This window comes from Phasianus colchicus, chromosome Z, assembly GCF_987193195.1.
Source record: "Phasianus colchicus chromosome Z, bPhaCol1.hap1.1, whole genome shotgun sequence".
NCBI lineage: Eukaryota > Metazoa > Chordata > Aves > Galliformes > Phasianidae > Phasianus > Phasianus colchicus.
The window spans coordinates 92,089,794-92,110,736 of record NC_143476.1 but is presented as its reverse complement, the minus strand read 5'-3'; the positions used below and the strand labels follow the sequence as shown (position 1 = coordinate 92,110,736).

General features: G+C 51.0%; 1 protein-coding gene across 20 annotated transcripts in view; it reads right to left on the bottom strand.

The window, feature by feature from the left end:
• Positions 1-20,943, bottom strand: part of TCF4 (transcription factor 4) — a 203,781-nt gene that overhangs the window by 108,677 nt on the left and 74,161 nt on the right. For all 20 annotated transcript variants that reach the window (XM_090132430.1, XM_090132429.1, XM_090132431.1 and 17 more), the window contains one exon: positions 7,514-7,578. In XM_090132430.1, coding sequence (XP_089988556.1) covers positions 7,514-7,578 — 65 coding nt within the window. The remainder of the gene's footprint in view (positions 1-7,513; positions 7,579-20,943) is intronic.

Here is a 20,943-nt window from a genome sequence, read left to right as displayed (position 1 = left end):
AAAAGCCAGCCAGCCCACCGGCTCGGAGGGGGGTCAGGGGCAGACTGCACAGCTGCACGTCAAGGCTTCCTCCCCACATCCACGTCCGATGTGACATCCATCACACCCCCTGGTAATACTGGAAGGTCAGCTCCTCCTCAGCATGCTTCCATAAGCCTCGCGGATGGGAAGGGAAGGAGCCACCACAGGGATGGGAAAGCAGAGCTACACCGTGATCGCTGCCTATGGAGAAAGCACTGGGTGCTTGACGAAAGCCACTGCCTGCTCTGAGTAGGTGGCGAAAATGCTTTCAGCCAGTATTCCAGTGACCTTTTTTGTTTGCTTTGTAGGGTTTCTGCATTTAGATGAGCAAAACCAGCCAAACCATACCTTGCGTGCCGAGGAGAACACCCCTGCCTATCGGCCCCGGACCCACCTGGGCACTCAGCAGTCAATTCTGAGTCTAGAAAATTGCCAGAATGAGTGAAAGCAGCCCACCTTCCTGCTAGAGGTCTTCCATCAAGCGCTGGTCAGCCCTGACACAGCAGCACGCTGTACGGTGGGATCACAACCCACCACGTCCCCCCGCAGGCAAACCTCATCCCCCTGTTTATCACATTCACGACAGCACAGAAAGTCAGAGTGCAGCCACTGCGAAGGCAAACCAAGCCCCTATTAGCACTCAACCACAACATAAACCTATTATTGCACATTACAAATAGCAGTGCTATTCTGTTGCCAGGTTATAAGCTCCAGAAAGGTGCCCTTGGAATGCTCACTTCCAACAAAATAGCCCTCAGCTTAACATCTGATCTAAAGGGCTACGAGAAAAGCGCTTCCTTTTACCACTAAATTGCAGCGATGGGTTTTAGCATTTCTTCAATTATGATATGGACAATGAAACCGTGTCTTTCTGGATGCATGAGGAATTCTGCTAAATGAGCCATTCAGACATCTGAACTTAAGTCTGTGTCTTTAATACATTTGATTAACATGGAAATTTTATCTCTTATGTCATTATTTTAGTGCCGTAACATCGAAAGCATTAGTCCACAACGTGCCCATGATGGCAGGAGTACAGCTTACGAGCACGTGAAGTAATTCCTGGAGCAGGAGCCATGGATCCACCTCGCGCAGCAAGATGTTCGAGTGGAAATGACGGGAGGGGTGGATCTCCTCCAGCTGTACATCACCGCAGAAGGCAGCAGCTGAAGCTCCCCAGCCCCACCGAGATACTGGGCCGTCCGACCTCACGGCAGGCAAAACGTCACCTATCCGCGTCCTCTGCCGGGCTGCGACCCCGCCAGGCCAGCAGCCATCTCCTCCATCCCACCTGCATCCCACAGCCAACTGCGAGGCCAGCCCTACGCAGGAGCTCAGCACCTCCCAGCTCCACACTGAAGGAGCTGAGCGCTCCTGTGGCACGGAGCTGCTCCTCCCTGCATCTGCTTCAGCCACCGGCTGCACACACGGCATGCTTTACCTTGCACCGCACCTCTGCAGGGCACAGCATCCACAAACAGCTGGGGTGGAAAGCAGGCACCACCCAGCCAGGGAGTCAGGGTATCCGAACAGTCCCCAACAAACAGCACAGTGCCCTCTGCTAAGGGCGGGAGACTGCTCATCCACCTGCAAAAATGGGTGAGCCAGGAGCTCGAGGTCCATGCTAAGCTGAGGTGTCGCTCAGCGTCCTGCGCAGCTCTGGTGCGTGTTTGTAACAGGAGACAGAGCAGAGAAGGAACTACCGCAGGTAAAGGAATCCTGCCATTCACACGTGAGGAAATCTCGTTATTTGACTAAGCAAAAACTGCTCAGTGATTTGTAACAGAGGAACAAAACGAGCTCGGCGTGTCTCCAGAGGTCTGCAATATGATCTTCAGAAAAGGTAGCTTGCCAATTTAACTGAGGTAGGAGTTATTTAATTTTTTTTATATACAGGTATAGTTTTCAATAAAACTACATATGCCTGTAATACCGCAATGGCAGATGTGTCTCGATTATTAGAGGTGGGCTCAGGGGAATACATACAATGGATCTCGAAATCCATAAGCAGCTGTTTGGAAGGGAGGGGTGGAACGCTGCAACACACACACATGTTCCTTAAGTGCAGTAATGTTTTGTTATTTTACTGCAGGTGTATTACAGAGATGAAATTTAATAACTTATTGTATACAATACCAATAAAACGGGAAAGTTCTCTGCCCCGGCATTCACAAACAAAGCACGGATTGGAAGCAGCCCTGCATGCACCCCGTGTCTGCAGCCACAGCTCAGCCTTCCCCACTGCTCACTGCTCACTGTGCCCAGGCCATAAGAACGGCAAAGCAAAAAGCTCAGAGCGCCCTGCGGGGCAGCGAGGATCGCACGGCGCGTCGCACTCAGGACAAGCAGAAGGATCTGCATGCCCGGGACAGCTCAGCCATTGGGCTCTGGGCACCGCCGCCCCACACCGCTCCCACAGCCACTCCTGCAGGAGGCACCCAGCGCGGGCTCACGTCAGCCTGATCTCAGAGCACGCGCTCATCTCAGCCGAAGGAAGCACTGGAAGGACCTTTCAGAAGGGCGCAGATGTCAGGTGATTCCCCTCGCTTTTTCCCCTTTGTCTCCTTGCCTGACTTCTCTTCATACAATCAGAGGTGTTGCAACAGTTCGGTAATTCACAGCAGAAACAGGAAGTCCCAGGACTTCTGGGAGGAAGAAGAGAACGGGCAGTGGCTATTTCTGCCCATTCTCCTCCCGGCATGAATGTGCCATCATGCACGGGTTTGCACACTCACGGGGCACACCAGCAGGCAGCTGGGCTCCATTCATCCACACGCCTCTGCCCAGGAGCCGCCCTGTGTCTCTCTTCATGTCCGTTATGCCCATTCCAAAGTTCTCCAGCAACATTTCTGCCGTGCCCATATGAAATCTCAGCCAAAACCGTAGGCTGCAGGCGCCCTTCATCTTCCTCAGCGAGCGGCAGACAGTCACAAACTGAAATGCAGAGCCACCCTCGATGCTCAGGGATGGAAGCCCTCTGTGTGCCACTGTGCGCGGTCTGAGCACTTCAGGGCCCCATCGCTCACGTCCTTCTGCCCCCACCTGCTCCAGAGGCGGGAGAGGAGGGGAAGGTGGGGCAGCGGGGGGGATGAGGGTGGGGAAGGGCCGCGGGAAGGATGGCACAGACTGAGCCGTTTTGCTGCAGGGGTTAAATGCTGTGTCTGCCATTTCCTTCGTCAGCCCTTCCTGCAGCAGCGCCTCGAGTCGGGCTGAAGGCAAGCAGATATGATCTCATTCAGGATGGAGATTATTATATTTTGGTAGCAGATATTTAAAAAAAAAAGAAAAGAAAAGAAGGAAAGCCGGCGAAGCTTGCATAACTCCACTCATTTTTACCTTCGCACTTCATCCCAGCTCCAGCCTTCAGCGCTGGGTTGGTTCCAAGCACCGCCGACAGTATTTCTTGCACGTCACATCCAAAAACAACACCCAGGTTCACTTCTGAGAAGTCTTAATAGTAAAAACAACCATAGCTCAGGATCTGGGGACTCTGCTAGAAGCTAAAGCACCTTGAAAGCCAGGCTATCTTTCAGCCCTCACTTCCCAAAAGGACATAACCCAAATCGTCCAACAGCTCCCCAATCTATTCCCATGTACAATCTGTTGGAAGTCCTGGTGCATGTTTTCTGTCCATCAAGCTCATTGTACAGTGATGTTTACTGCTTACTTTGAGCTTCCTCCTGCCCAGCAAAGTGTGGCAGCTCAGGGTTACCCACAGCCACTCCCACTGCCATTAAGGATGAGCAGATCCCTGCTGCCCCACCTGCCTAGCTTCAGCACGGTGCTGCCCGAGGCTCTGTGAGAAAGAAATTGAAGCACTGCCCATAGCTGCCACGTGCAGACCCTCACGTGGGGTCAGGAGAGGAGGAGGGTCAGGGGAGACCGCATCACTCCCGACAGCTGCCTGGAAGGAGGCTGCAGCCAGATCGGGGCTGGCATCCTCCCCAAAATAACAACGATGGGACAACAGGTAATTAATTGCCTTCAGTTGTGTCAGGAGAGGGCCAGGATGGCTATGAGGAACAATTCCTTCTCCAAAGAGCGGTGCTGCAGCGGCACAGCTGCTCAGGGAGTGGTGGAGTCCCCATCCCTGGAGGTGTTCCAGGGCCGTGGGGATGTGGCACGTGGGGACATAGGGGGCACAGTGAGGTGGGCTGGGGTTGGGGATCCCAGGGGTCCTTTTCCAACCTTCATGATCCTGTGGTTCTGTGACCTACATTGCAGTGTCAACCAACAGCACAGAGGAGGGCAGGAAAGCTGGCTGAAGTGGGACAAGTGAAGGAGGTGCACTTTCTCAAACACTGCTAATACCCCCGAACCAGCACAGCCAGAAAAAAAACCCTGGTCTCTGGGGGAACGGAGAGTAGAAGAGAATTAAGACAACACGTAAAATCCTGACTTCACAGAACACAATGAGGTTTTTGTCATTAACTTCACTGAAGTCAGTATTTCAGAAGTGCCTCGACAACAATTTGGTGCACGTTCCTCAGCTGACTTCTCTCCGACAGAATTAAACAGCTCCCACGATGCGCCTTCCTCCATTCCCACTGCCATCAGCGCTGTACTTGCCGTGATCCTCTCTAAGAGCAGAACTGGGGCCCTGGCTCGGGAATAAAAGCCATCCTGAGGGAACGGCTGCTGCACATCCAACCTCTCCTCTCCCCAGCGTGAGCAGCGCACAGAAAGGAAAGCTCAGAGCATCACTGCTGTTTGCACGAAGAGGGGTTGTTGGCTTTTTCCTACCAGAAGATTAATAGGTAGCAAGTTCAATATCGTTAAGTATTTAGTTTTCCTTAATTGTTCCAGGAATTCATCTACAGAGAGCAATGCATCACATCTGGAGGTAGCAATTTACCTTTCAGGAATCAACAAAATCTGCACACTCCTCCTGGGTCTGGGGAGGAGCGTGCGGAGCTGCGGCTGCACTGAGCTCGGGGTGCTCTCAGCAATCTGCAGTACCACCAACACCATTTTCCTTGGAAATCACCACGTCTTTCTCAATGTCTTCTGCCCAGGGAAGCCCATCTCTCAGCACATCCAGAAATCTCGCAGCAGAATCGTAGCTTTGGGTTTCCTTCCACGCCGGAAGGTTCCTACTTGTTAGCAATGCGGTAGGTTCTGACCGTGGCGCAGCTGGAGAGCAGACAATAGATGGCCCTCGGCACTCCAGTTACTCCTTCTGTACCTTTCAGGAATTCAAGAGATTCTTATTTCAGCAGCATTCTTCTCCTTCTCGTCCGGGCACTGGTCATATGCTTCATTTCCTCTTCCATTACACTTCAAGAGAGTGGATACAGACGGCAGAAAGAAAGGCCTTGCATGGTCTGCAGGTTTTGTTATATTTGTAGTTTTTTGAAGTACATACCTAACATGCCTCACATTTTCATGCATGAAACCAGAAAAAAAGAGCAGAAAGTACACTGGGCAATGACATTTCTCCATCAGCTCTTCACCAACCGCACACAAGTGGTGGTGCACGGCCTTACCAGCACCGAGTTCTGCCCCATCCACAGCCCAGAGCCCTTCACTGCCCAACCCCGTGCCCAGCACTGCGAGCTCCCACCACCGCTGTGCCCCTCCCAGCACTGCAGGCAGTGCCACACGAGGTCACATCAGAGCCCAGGAACTGCGTGCCCTTCCACACCTGTGTATCCATGAGCATCTGCTGGATTTGGTTCAATCACAGAATCATGGAATGGATCTCGGGGCTGGAAGATCCTTCCACACCTGCTCTGTGTGCAACAAGCTCACCCTCACTGCACACAGAGGGAAGGCCACGAGCAGAAGGTAAGGATTCTGAGATCGGCCAGCACTGCCAAACAGCATCCTCAGCCCTCAGCAGCCACGCTGCCCTCTGTTCCGATCGGTCCCTGCTCACTGCCAAACTCAGGGAAATACGCATCTCCTGGAGGCTGGCAGCCCTGCCTGTGGCAGGGGGTGGAACTCGATGATGCGGGGGTCCCTTCCAGCCCCAAGATCCATTCCATGATTCTACGATCAAACCAACTCCCGCAGATACTCATGGATACAGGAGCACAGGAGCAGCCCGCAATGCCAGCCACATTAGGGCCCTCCATGCAACACGGAAACCGAACAGCACAGAGCGGCTCCCAGTGCAGGAGCCCAGCTGAGAACCGAAGCCGCTGCTCTGAGCCAGGATAAGGCAGCGCCCCACGGACATTCAGCACACTGCCTTGCTTCCACGCCAAGCAGACCTTCACAGAAGCACAGAACGGCCTGGGTTGGAAGGGACATCAAGGATGATGAAGCTCCAACCCCCTGCCACATGCAGGGCCACCAACCTCCACATTTCATACCAGCCCGGGCTGCCCAGGGCCCCATCCAACCTGGCCTTGAACACCTCCAGCTTCACCACCACGCAGCTCCATGCCCCTCCCGTCACTTTGCTGCAAGCAGGGCGAAGCAGCGTGCCTGCCTGCCCATCCCAGCCACATTCAGGATGGGGAAATCCGCACAGGCTCCAATCCCTCCATTTCTCTGTGCTACACGAGGGCTGCTTCCAAAATACGCCAGAAGACGACAGCCCCACATTACCAATGCACACGGGATGAAGGGATCAAGCACTTCCCTTTCCTATAGGGAAATAATATGCATTTTGGCTGTCTTTGTGGTTCGTTATTTTTGTCCTGGCAGATTCAAACGGCATAAAGCTTTGAATGTTAAGAAGGCTATTAAATTCTTTCAATACTTTTCCAAAGTAAGAGGCTGCTGCACTCAGAAAAAGGAAGCCCAGCATTCTCCACGAACAAAATGAATGTGAACGCACGATTAATACTGCAACTGAAATTAAAAAGAAAGCGTCTTTTAAAGAAATCAATTGTCTCGAAACAAAGGACAGACTTTTGGCTATCGATAGTATTTTTAGACTCAGACTTTCTCTGGAGACTTAAAAGTATGCAAATGCAGAGCGCGCAGCGGCGCACGCACACGCGCTGCACCTTTGTGTTGCACTGGCACTTTATTATTTAATTAAACTACTCTTATTTCTCTAGCTCACGCACGCTTCCCTTGAGACGGCTTTGCTGTTAGCCTGCTGGCCTTGACTTCCAGCCAAAAACAATTCAGAAACAAAAAGGGACAACAAATCATATTTCCACAGACATTTTTATCCCTTCGGTACAACCTTGTTTTCACACAACGTCGTACAGATCCTACGAAAACTATAATTTACGGAGGTAGCCACCCAGAGCTGGGGGCTGACACCAGCCCTGCCCCGCGCTCCCACTTTTGTCGCTGCCGAGGTTGGGCTGCACGGAAGGGAATCCGGGCTCCATCAGCGCAGGGCCACAACCAGCAGCCTGCGGCCGCTCGGAGCGGCGCTGGGTCAGAGCAGGCAGCCCCAGCGGCCGCACTGCAGCACAGCAGGCAGCGCCCACACCTCCAGCCCCGCTGCCAGGGGCGCAGTGCGAAGCTGCAGGCCCTTCTTCTCACAGCGCTCATCACCACGCCTCGCCGAGCAGGATCCGCTTACCTGGTGGCAACCCTGCAAATTCGAGTCTCTTCCGTACGATGAGTATGATCCCCTTTCTGTTTTACCTGTTGGGAGAGAAGAAGGAGATGCGTGACCAGCGTGACCAGATGTGCACGTACAGCTTCTCCAAGTGCTTTATAGGACGTTCCCCACGTTTCCCAGCACTGTTTACACACGTAAAATAGGCGCTGCTGACTGTGCAACACACACAGGCAGCAGCAAAGCATCGACGCCTTTTCCTGCTGAGGATGGTGATGCGAAATGAACTTCCTCACCCCAGCTGCACCGCCCCAGGATGGGATGCAGAAGGACTCGGCCGGCCCAGCACAGCTCTCTGGGCAGCACCCATCCCCACGGCTGCACTGCGCCTCATGCTGGGGCAACCCTGGCAATTCTGTGATTCTGTGATTCAGTTCCCACTGGGAGTGACACTGGGACAGGGACGGCTCCAAGAGGGCCCATCGCTGCTGCTGTGCATCGCCAGCCCCACAGACCAGCGCTCATGCTGGGTTTTGCTCCAGGCTGCCCTCAGCACGCAGCTCCGGCAGCCTGCCTCGCAGCACTGGTTACGGCCACGCTGTATTTACAAAGGAAAATAAAGGTTCTTTCAGGTTTGAATGGGCAGACTCGAGCAAAACCAAGGAGGAAAGAGGTGGTTTCTGCAGAGCATTAAGTCATGGCTGAGTAGCACTACACCACGTGCTAGGGAGACAAAGAGCAGTCAAGAGGGCTGATACAAAACATATTGACACCAACAGACCACCCTTACGGTGCGGGCAACCACGGGGGGAGGCGGAACGGCCAGCACCACCGCGAGCACCGGGGCTGCGGCAGAGCACGGAGCTGCAGCAGGGCAGGGCTGTCCCCTCCGTCCCCGTGCCCCAGCAGCACTCCCAGCCCTGCACAGCGGGGGAATCGAGCACATCTTCCCCCACCACAACACCAGACCGCGCCGCTTCCTTTGGCCGCCCGCTCATTATTGTCTTTGCCGTTTCCTCCCTCCAGCACAGGAACCCCCTGAACGCATCGGCAATGCAGGGGACGTCTGCACACATCACAACTTTCGGAAGCCCTCGTGCCTGGCTGCGGGGAAACCACGCGTCGCCCACCACGCGTCGCCCACCACACGGCCCCTGGGCTCCGAGCACCAAAAGCCTCCGCAGAAATAACTCAGGACGGGAACAAGAAGGAGACGCGAGCGGCCCAACGCTCCCGGCGCAAGAGTCGCGCTGCGGGCGCTGCCCCATAAGCGGTGGCAGTGGGGCAGGGCTGTGTGCCGGGCGCAACCCGAGGGCCACGGCAGCCCAGCACCCGCAGCGCAGACACCGGCAGCCTCGTCTTAATTTCAGTTGTTAAAAAATATTTATCCGGATACAAAAATAAACCCGCTGCAAATTACAAGTTGTCAGGGTTAAAATCTACTTCTATTTGTGTGGGGGAGGATAAGAGAACAGCATAGACATGAATCATTCTCAGTAATTTGAGTGTTTCCATGACATCAATGGGCACTCGTCCAGGACTCTGTCGAAGTCTGCGAGGTACCAAAGCGGCACAGCAGCCAGCAGGAGATTGACTTTTTTTTTTTTAGGATTATGCTCCTTGTAAAGATTTCATCTCCAGCATCCACTTTTACCACCAAACAGAGGGCTCTGGAGACCACGAGAGAACGTGTTTCGTTCTGCCAGTGTCAGCCTTTAACTTTATCGCATCTCCGCCGCTGTCGCTGTTGTTCCCGTGTACGGCCAGCAATCTGCCCTCTCCATTAGGAACAAATAACCGAAATCCACGGAAAAGTCAAGAAACTGTTAAAAAAGATCCACATCCGTAGATTTTCACTATCAACTGTAATTATGAAATTATCATACTTTTTGTAGCGGCGTTACATTTCATTTGAGGGTGGGGGGGGGGTAAGGGGGGGAGAGAAAAATATCTTTTGTATAAACTGTCCGTTTAAAATTAGCTACAGTCTTGATGTTGATTTTCTGCTTAAAATTCACTGGCACATTTGTTTCAGATAATAAAATTTGCAAGAGTGCTGATAATATGCAAGAGTGGGCTCCGCACGCAACTATTTGTGCTGGCAGATACAAAAGCTTCTCCCGAATTTCTGCATTTCCTGTGCGTTCTGTGCCATCCTCAGCCCCTCGGACCCGCGCTGCGCATTTCCCGGGGTCTGCAAGGGCTCAGGGTTCTCTCTCCCCCTTTTTTTTTAACGTTTTAAAAAGGAGAGAGCGTCTACAGCCATGTAGACACCCGACGCATTCACTGCGGAATTTTCGAGACAACCCTCTAGTACTAGAATGCGGCAGCCGCTGCGGATATTTTTTGGCACAAAGACAATGGTGGCAGTGCCAAGCCCCATGGCTAAAACTACTCAAAGGAGGCATAAGGGTAGCATTAATCGTTCGAGTCTTTTACCGCATGGAGCACCGCCGTCCATATTTTACAACCCGAAAGTACCCGTTTGTGGTATTTGTTGAGAGCCAGGAAAAGGGAGGAGGTGGGGGAGGAAAAAAAAAAAATTAGAAAAATAAAAAGGGGAGTCTGAAATGCACACAACAAATCTGGCCAGATTTCCCATTAATTCTCTCTACCCACAGCACCCAACGCTGAACATCGCGCCGCCCGCCAGCAGCGCTCCGCAACAAAGCGCCCGTCCTTATGTGTGCGGGTCAGCAGGACGAGGGAGCGCAGCCATGGCAGGAGCTGACCTACAAAGGCGGTCAACAACTTTGGGGAGCTGTTATTCTTTGGGTAAAGCAGGGAAAGAGTCTTCGATACGGCCGGAGGTGGCACCTCGGCGCGTGCGGCCGCGTATCTATATATTGCATTAATTGGCACAATGTGTGCCAATCAACGGAGAGACAAAGGAAGAACTCCAGGCAGCTCCTGTCTTCTGACAAACGCTGCATCTCAAGGCTGTGCTCTGTGAGTACTTCAGAAAACAACAACGCTTATCTCCCCGGAACTAAACCCATGCCTCCGTAAATACTGCGCTCGCATTTTTGTTGAACCGCAAAAAAAAAATAAAAATAAAAATGAAAGCGTCCTAGGATTGCCAATCCATCAATAGCGAAGCCACTCGCCTTTCCATGGTGCACTTTGAAAAATTAATCGAATTAAGTAGAAAATTTAAGCAACTTCCAAAGCACAAACGCAGCCATCGCCTCCCCCTCGGCTCCATGCCCCAGGGCTGGGCAGCACCGGGGGCAGCACGGACTCCTTCCACCTGCGGAGGAAGGGGAAGTGAGGCTGTTTCTATAAACGACTTCCATTCAGTCTTTACGCTCATTTCACTTTTGGCGTAATTTTTTTTTTTCAGTGTTTCAACCAGAATATTGCAACCCAGGTTTTCCATTGCCCTGCGTTGGGGGTTTAGCTCCTGGTTAGACCAAAGATGGGAAACCTATCTGAAAAAATGACATTTTCAGAAAATGCAGCAAATGTTCAAAGTTCTGCATCAGGTCTGCCCAGGTCTGCAGTTTTCCTCACCTTCCTTCTCACGACGGCATTTCTAGAATTCCTCACTTTTTGCAGCGCAGGGTCTCAGGTGCTCCCCAACGGAGACCAACCCATCCCCGAGCAGCTGCGGGGAGCCCCGCACCACGACAGCCAGGCACCAACTGCTCTCTCATAAAGGCAGTTTCCACTTTTTTTTAGGCGTTCTGAACACACTTGTTCTTTCCAAGGAAAAAATGAACAAGTTTAAAATTTTTGGGGGGGAACGAATGACAGGTGAGGCAGGCTGTACAGGCGCAATCCCCGCTCGGCACTCACACGGCGCAGCTCCAGCGTGACCTCGCTTATGTACACATATTTCTCCAACAGTACCGTGCTTCCTGCCGTGGGATATACAGTCAAAATATCCCATTTATTGCCGAGAGGTTCTGAACAGCGTGTTTTACATCACAAAGAATCTCGCCCGATGGTGATGGAAGTATCATGGTAATGAGCTATTCCTGCTTTGTGCCGTATGTGAAGTACAGACAATGCGAAACAAATCTAATAGATTTTAAGCAAAGTTTGCGCAGGAACGTGTGCAATATAGCAGGAATGGCACAGCATCTGATCTCAAACAGACCGCAAACCGGACACAAAGCCAAGGGAAGGTATCGGTCCCAATCATTCCAACGGCATTTGCCCCAGAATACAGCACAGCGTCAGGAAGAAGAGATCTCTTTGACGTGAATGAGGATTTTCCCACTTACACGGATGCACAGCAAACAGAAACAGTTCGTAAAGAGACGTTACGATGTCAGAGCATGTGCTATTACATGGGGAGAATTTTTATTTTTTTTTTTAAACAGTACCATCAAAATGCAAAGGAAATTAAACCCTAAAATCTGCACTAAAATAAAGTCACAGCTCTGAGCTGAACAAACCGAGGGGAGAAGCAGTCCCTCCCCACTGGTCTCCCACTGCTGCCTGTGCTAAACAGGCAGGCTACGTCCCCCAGCATCCCTATGGCCAATGGGCACCGACACGGGCTGGCTGTATATTCAAAATGCTCGCTGCTATTATAACACTAATATTGATTATTAGCATCAGTGCAACGCTCACATGGAGCTCTGACCCCACAGCCCCACCGCCCACAGCCCACGCTCCCCTCCGGGCTCATTCCTTTACAAAAAATGCTTTTCTGCCATCAATCTTGGTTCATGAAATATTGGACCCGTACCAAAAGACTGAGGCAAATTGCTCGGTCTATTTCTGTAATCCACCGAATACCAGCATCTATTACAGGGCAGTACGTGACTTCTTGGTCTGCGTGCTTTTAGAACAAAATAGCTGTGGCAAAATGGCATTTGAAACAACAGGAGTGTGAAGACAGAATACTGAAGACCAGATTCTACCAACTACACCTGAAATGGCCTCCAGCCCCTCTTTATTCCTTCCAAAATCAATTAGACTACAAAGATCATCACACTATCCTACACAAGAAGGGTTTGGCACTGATGTTCACTTATTTGCCTTCCCGACGCAGAGCACTACAGGACTGACCGTGCCCTAACCCAATGAGAACAAGCACGCTGCGCTCCTTGCAACAGGCTTTCAGCACGCTGAAATTAAAGAGAGGACATGGAGGCATTGCCACCTCAGAGCCAGGGCTGCAACTGGGGACCCAGCAGGATGGCACTGCACCCCGTGGGCAAGGAGCATCGCCGTGCCTCCTACCAGCTCCATGCCCCGAGACCAGAATGAACCTCTTGTAATTAAATAGGGCATTCAAACAGAACACCTGTGTATTTGTCCACAGAAAAGTCAGACAAATTCAGGAAATCTGAAAGAACTGTCCCCTCCACTGACCCCACAGAGACCCCGCTGTGCTCCCAGAGGTGCCCGAGCCCACCTTCCTTCTCATCTGTGCATGGAATCCGAGTTTACAGGAAGCTGTTATGGACATCCAAGTCTGCGCACGTCTGGAAATAAGAGACAGATCTGTTCTGCAGAGAAACAGAACCGCGATGACGACAGGCATCCAAAAAACCAAAAGCACTGCACAGCACAAGAGGATCAGAACGGCAGCAAGGGCAGCATTTCCATAAAGGCACAAGAGAAACCCGCGCTGCAATGGCACTCCAGAGCTGAAAGCGGTGCAGAACCACACGTCGAGCACCGAGCGATGCCTCGCCCCGGCTCAGCATCGCAGTGCTCCTCCACCTGTAGAGCACTGCGGGCCATCCCTGCTCATTTGTCTCATCGCCCCTGCGGAAACCTGGGCCTTCAGTCCAGCACTGAACCACTTTAAAACGTCAGATAAGGATCTGAGGCCATGAAAGACAGAGAACAGAAGGAGAACAAAAAACCTCCCCAGAGCCGAAGCCCGGGCTCCAAATCCTCGGGGTGTAAAACCGCTCCGTATCTCACGGCGTTCATTAAAAGGCCACTAAAACAAAGCACGATGGCTACGAGTGGGGATAGCGGATCGCAGCCGTACCGTAGGAGCTGGGGGGGACCTGTGCCTCCCTTCTGCAGGACCTGATGGCAAAGCACAGTTATAACTGGTTGGTATCGCTGTCTCTGCAGCCCTCTATCCTCCATTTCTACCCAGTTTTCAAACCTGGGTCTGCAACAGTGCATGAGGCTGAGATTAAGCACCCAACGGCACGTTCCCCACCAGAATGGCATTCCTTTGTCACACTGCTCCGTGCAGGAAATTTAAGAAAAAGCCCTTATTTTAGCTATAATGTTGACGGATGAAAAGCGATTCAGAAGAGATTATTTGAATTGCCCGGGCAGAGAAAACGAGCTGCAGGCGTCTCTGTGGATGGCAAAGCACCCCTGCACTGCAACGCTAGGAATGCCCAACAGGCTCCAGTCGGCGACATCCAGCAGAGGGCATGCACTCCCTGGTAAGAGGTTTGTAGTCCACGACTGACATTTCCTCAGTGCTATGGGAGTGGTTGGGGCTGAGAATACAGACAAACTCATAGCACAGCACGTAGCTCTGTAGCAGTGCCGATGGAAGATGACAGAGCTGCCTCGTGGAAGCAAAGTCAGGAAGGCTGGAGGGATGGGCTTTGCTGCACTGCCACACCGTGATCCAGCTCCAAATCTCACAGTCCCAAAGGTGAGGACAACAGCCCTCGTGCCTGGTCCCCAGTGCAAACTGTATATATGGAAGGACCGCTGCGCCGGGCAGCAACATCGGACTGATCCAGTGGGCAGGTGGATCACAGCCTGCACTGCTACCCAAAAAGCCAGGCATATCAGGCCTAACTTCTACCCTAAATGCCTTAATTCCTCCACCGAACTGCAGTATTACCTACGCCTTCCAGTCAACGTTTCTTTCCATTTTTATTCCGCTGAAGTCAGGTGAAATTTTTTAACACTTGACCCAGGGCAGAATTTCGCCACTGTTCGTGTCTGGCTCACAACCTGCTCGGTTACGTTTTCTGTATCACACAGTTCCCAGGTCTGCTCGTGCTCCGGAGCCGTCCCGTTGGGTCCTGATGAGCACACACACCCCACACAGCCCCTCCTGGGGGGTGCAGCACAGCTCTGTGCCCACATGGGAGCACACACACATAGCACTGCCATCACCTGCTGCTGCCCGGGCACAGAACCGCTGCTCCCAGCCTCAGCCTCAGCTTCACAGCCCGCAGTAATGGCTCTTTGGGTTCCTTATCAGATAATACATTTTTTTAAAGTTTCAGTAGCCTTGGGAGATGCACTTAATTTATAAGGTCTACAAGCCAGGCGGCTTAGGTTACATGTAGGTCACCATAAATAATACTCATCCCTCGGCCATCGTGGGCTGCGCCGCGCCGCCTAAGTTGAAATGACAAGCCTTTATTATTCCTAAGCACTCGATTCTGAAACATTTGCACAATCTGTTAAGTCCAGACAAATTTAAATGGTTGTGACATGCAGCCTGCTAGGGTCAGTGACAGGGATAATGCCTCTTTACGTGGGTAAAATTTTGTGGCATATAGGTCACTCTCTTAAGGGGAATCAACTGCGCGTCTCTTCTTTGCATTTCCACCACAATCCTTCATCCCGCAGCCTGGAGCTGAGAGTGAAATGCAAGAAAGGAGCCGAGCGCTCAAAGCAAAAATCTGCTTCCAGGACAATCCATTATATCTGACAAGTTAAATGTTCCATGGTAGACCATATGGCATCAGAGCAGGGCCGACGATGGAAGAGGGAAACTCAGCAAATGCATCACAATTAAGGAGTTTGACTATAGACTTTACTTTGATTTACTTTATTTTTTATTAAATTTCAGATATTGTAGACCTTCGATTTCCACAGACCCTCATGGAGCCCCTATGCAGTCTACCAAAATAGCTGCATGTGAACAGGTGGCTCACCAAAATTCTCCTCTCCAAAATCTTACGCTCTAAGTTATTTTCAGTGGAGCTCCAGCGTAAGCCATTACCTTACTGGCAAATTTGCTCAGCGCAGGGCATTTCTACTCTTACCGAGCATTACTATTATTAATGGCTTGTTAAAGACCAGAAGAAAAGTAAATGAGACAAAAAGGAAAACCTATGGCTCCAGAGCCGTGGTGATGAGCGCTCAGTAGAGGTCTCACTCCACACAGCTCCAACCCACAACACTGAGCATCAGCAGTCAGGAGCCACCCTATGGAAAACCACCACATCTCTGCTTCTCACCAAACCGGCCCACATTTCTCAGGGGAATTCCTGCCGAGGTAAGATGACAGCACTCATCACCTCAAAGGCACTTCGGATCTTCAGAACCTGTGACTCTGCAACCCACGGTGCACAATGTGGAAGCACAGGCATGCCCTGGGGCTTTGCACAGCCCAGCATGATGTCCATGCTTGCTCCATAAACTTGTAGCTCGACTCAGCGCTGAGAGTTGCCAGGTATGAGCCCACTGCTGTTCTGGCCCTTTTCTATCCTGTTTTGATTTGCAAATTTTGCTCACAAATCAAGCAAAGCTGTGAGAAATGAGCAATCAGCCCTTCCCGTTAGGCACGCACCTTCCACTGCTGCTCCCTTTGGAAGAGTTCTTGTGCTCTTGTGAAGGAGCCATGCAACAGTGGATTGGGAACCACATGTCCCCATGAACTGGGAATCCCTTCTTTGCCACACGTATGGAGACCAACCTTGTCAACAATGAATAGCCAGCAGACGACTCAGAACAAAAACGGAGCAAGTCTGTGGTGTGTGATGAACCTCCTAAGCAGTCTGGCAATGCAATACGGGAAACGGTAACTAATATTCACAGAATTCCTTACAAAGAATGCCTTCCAAAAAAGACCACAGCAAAACTTCCACCGATTTGTCACTGCTCTGCTCCAGTATCACACAGGCCTACCGCCATTCAGAAATAAAATATGCAGAAATAACTGCACGACCATTTTCCAGCAATGCCCTGGGGTGACGATTCAAAAATAAAGTAGGTAACCTAAGTTATGTCCTTCTTTAGGCATTTAAATAGAGCCCTGGAACCAGGGGTACTGTAAATCCAGGCTGGTGTCACTGGCTGATGGCAGTGGAAGCTGCTGGTGCGCAAAGAACCAAAATGAGCCACACGTTCATGCACCGGAGTTGGCAACCTAATTTTAATTTTGGAATCACAGGATTTTAAATTTTGACCTTGCAAACACTGAGCCAGCTTTGCCCATCCTGCCCAGCACTGGGACTGGAAGCATTGCCCAGCGATGCCCGGAGGGACTGCACAGACACGGAAAGCGCTCTCACTGAACCGAGGGGAAGAACGCGCTGCATGGCAAGCCATGCCTTCTGAGCCCAAAGCTGCACTCACTCCTGCTTAATTCCACAGCAGACTTGTAACAGAACTTTTGTTTTCCTCATATTAAGCCATTTTTAAGGCTTAACAACTGCAGTTTCCCAAATGGCCTTCATTCCATTGCCTCCTGAGGCATGCACCCAGGTTCAGTGGCCAGCACCAATGGAGCCACTGCACCAGCAGTGCCCTCCCTACCCAGCCTGTGCTTGGGTAGAACCCCTAAGTGACACTCGGGTTCTGACCACTCCGAACACACTGAGCAACAGCCAGGCGCAGGCCCGGAGAGCCTGGGGGTCATTGAGGAGCCTGGAAGCTCCCCTGAGAGCATCCCTGCAGGAACTCAACATCCTCATCAACTCAACAGTGCGATCACCATCTCCAAAGGTGCAATCTCCACTGAGCAGTTCAGGAATGCCTGCTTGCTGAACTCCAGTTCAAACTCACTTTGTTCTAAGACTTCTAGAAACTGAAACTAAGAAATCCTTAATTGGAATTCCAGGGGTCAGCTTTACGGAAAAGTCCTGAACGGATTTTTAAAACACCAGCTTCAGTGGGAAGAAGAACGCATTCTTCCAACAATACGTTGGTATCTTATTACTCCACATGAGAAGATGTTTTTAGATGACTTTACACACACATACACAAACGCTTTCTGTGCATTTTTGTGAACCCACTACTGTTTATGCATCCCTGAACAAATAGGAAAGCAGGAAAGTAAAGGTTTCCATAAATTGTGAAGCATTCTTGGGGTCAGTGAAGAAGTTACTGCATTGAACTGGATTCTGGCTCTGGCCAGAACGACACCGCGATGGGAGACAGCAGCTCTGCATGCCAGGGGCACAACGGCCACCACAGCACGGAGCAGAGCCCGACCACAGCTCTGGGGCTGCAGCGCTTTGCACAGATCTCATATTTATTATTGATCTGGCGTTTAGTTCTGCAGGCGCTGGAACAAAGGCCCTTATGATTATAAATGCATGCTTCTGTGGCACGTGCTTTAATTTTAAAAAGGATACTCTTTTTTTTTTTTTCTTTTTTTTTTCCCCAAAAGATCCTGCATATTAAAAGGACATCAACTCGCAGAAAGTCACACATTTTCCCCATGCAGTTACTGAGCTCCAGAAATATCACCCTGCACCCGCACCGAGAACATATGTGCATTTCTGAATTACTGCTTGATGGGGGACCCATCAAGTGGAGAAAGGCCCTCAAACACACTCGCGGTGCTGGGGAATTGCTGGGCTGCCACAGTCTGGAAGGCAAAAGGTTCAGAACGGAGGTGCTCTGTCACACCCTTCTAGCGGCCGCTCGAGGATGTATAGAACAAGTTTGTTCCGTGCAATCACAACCAACGCGGCTCTGCAGGCTGCCCACACATGAAGCGAAGGGATGGGCAGCGCAGCTCAATTTGCACCGCCAAACGAGGCCCATGTCTGTGCTTTGTAGATTCCACCACCAAATCCAGATCAACATTTTTATTACTAATTAAAATCTGCAGACGGTAAAGCAACACCTGATCCAAGGAGCTTTCACGCACGGCACTGAACTCCAACATTTCACTTGCAGCTCTGCAGTTCTGTCCCGGATTTATTTCCAAGTGCACCGCGCTCCGAGCCATTCGTGGAAACCAGAACAGAACCTTCAGCAAAGCGTTCCATTTCCCTGTACTGTGGTCTCCAGGGGTGAGAAACACTGAAAAAAGCAAGTCTGAACGAAAAAAACCACCTGAGCTGTTCACTGTTTCCTTATCACAAGTGAAATATGTCAATATATCACAAAATATCTATCATATTGTGCATCACGCAGTCGTACAGCTCAACACAGGTAAGAGCAAGGCCAAGCACGAGCGCACCCAAACCTACCCAATTTCAGGGCATTTGAGGGCAGGCAGAGAGCAGCAGCGGTGCTGGAGGCTCCCTGAGCCATCCCCCCTCACTCTGCTCCACGGCCCTTTCTGCCATAAAAATGCTTCCGTGTTCCAAAACTGAGCTCCTACCGGGGAGCTACGAGGATAGCTCCGTAATTCAGTTATTCCTGAATACTAACAAACTACATATTCTTTCAAAAAATTTCCAGGAGGGTGTCGGCAGGTGGACGCTGAGAAACTGCACACTGCTTTTCTCCACGGACACCCAGCGGAGGAGTCCCAACCACTCCAACTTCCAGCCATCTCCAAAGCCCTCGCAGCGCCGCTCTGCCATTGCTGCCCCCAGGACCGCTCCCGCCAGCAGCAGCACTGATTGATGCCACTTCCACTCCCTGCCTTAGCAATGGCAGCAGGAATCTCTGCTGCTGACGACGAACCATCGGCCGCTTCACCCTTCAGCCCCGGGTGAATCATTGCTGAAACGACAACTTTCTGACCGTGCCAAGTCCTGATGCAGGGCAGGGCTTGTAGCGAGCCCTGCAATGGTCACAGCTAGAGAGGAGCAGCGGCGCGCCTGCTGGAGGAACACCTGGGCTTCCATCACATCAGAACTTCTCTCTGCATCGGAAGAAGGCGGCCGTTCTTCCCAGGGAACCGCATCGCTTCCCAGAAAAGAGAAGAAGTGCTGCACAGCTGTCTGGAATTAATGCTTGGGCTCATTAGGAAATTCCTGTAAAAACAAAGACGATATCCAGCCAAACCTGAACGAATTTTTATCTTTTTTTTTTTTTTTTAAATCCCAAATTCAAACTCTGATCATTCTAATTCTTTATCACGGTTTGCAAAAGCTGGGGATTATATAAGGGCGGTGCAGGAATGGGCTCCTCCAGACGAAATACTGCAACAGGGAAAAAACTGCACTGTTTTGTTTTTTTTTTTTCTCCTCTCCTTTTTTCCTTTTCTCCCAAACACAGCCAAGCTGTTTACTTCTCATAATTCGTTCAATCCCCCTTTACTGCTCAGAAACAGTGGCTCGTTTCAGACACATCACTCCCAGGCCTGATCTGCAGAGCTGAAGCCTTTGGAACTGAACAGAAAGTTGACGGAACGCTCAGCTTTCCCGCAGCCGCGCTCAATGCCTTACCCCAGGTGCCCCGTGATTCCCCATGATCCAATAAACACGTATAAAACCTATCGCGGGCTGAGATACAAAGCCTGCTCCCCCTTCATTCAAAGAACAAAACCTTCTCCCTCAGTCCATTCAGGACCCCATTGCTTTCCATTCACCCCAAATTAAAAAAAAATAATAACCTTTTATCCGTCTCTCCCCAAGGAAAAACATACAAATAAACCTTACAGAATCCTCCACCATTTTGATTTTTTTTTAATCTTTGTATGGCAGAAATATATTTAAGTGGGATACCAACCCCAGGGTCCCCGCAGGCTCCTAAATACAAACACTCTCACCCCGCTGCAGCCAGCAGCGCCTTCCCACAGGGATCTCCAGCTCCTCACCAGTGCAAAAGCTACTGCTCCATCTGGGGGAAGACCTCCGTCTGTCCACACTGACAAGGTCCCCCGGCTCCCTGTGTTAACAATAACGGTGAATACGCGATGCAGACTCAGTGAGTGCTCAGTGCCTGGGAACAGCTCAACAGAAATCCGTCTGCGAAGAGCTCTGTGAGCCAAGGATAAGCTCAACCGGCAGCAATCCATCCTGCTGGCCAGAGCCGACATCACTGCCTGCATCCCAGCCCTGAGCAACCTCCAATGCCCTTGTTCATGCAGTTGCTGACTTTTAAAGCAAACGTTGAACTTACAGAATTGAAACGCCATGTGCCTGAACAATTCAGTGCGGCTTTAACTTCTTCTACCCTTCGTCTCCAATTACACATTTTATTTAAAACCGGGCAAGGATTTCCTACGCAGTTGTCTCAACAAGAAAGTTTCCGAAGTTGCAGATTTTGAGCTGAGCCCAAAAACACAGACTGACTTTGGGGGTAAAAATAAATAAATAAATAAGGAGAACCAATCGCAGCAGGAAGCTCTGCACATGAAACAAAAAAGCAGCACCATCTTGAGCGGGCTCTCAGTGATGGCTGTGCCGCACAGAAAGGAAATAAAAAGCTCTCCAAAACGTAGGAATGAACCTATCTATTCAGATTGCTTACAGGTGACATTACACCATCTGCTTGGGCAGTCTGCCTGCACAAAGGGAAAGGATAGGAGAAGGGAAGCTTGGCGCGTTTTAAAGGAATAGTTTTGCAAAGAACACAAACGGCTCTATGCGGGAGCGCGCATTCGGTTTCACCGTGCTACAAAAAGTGCTCGAAAATCG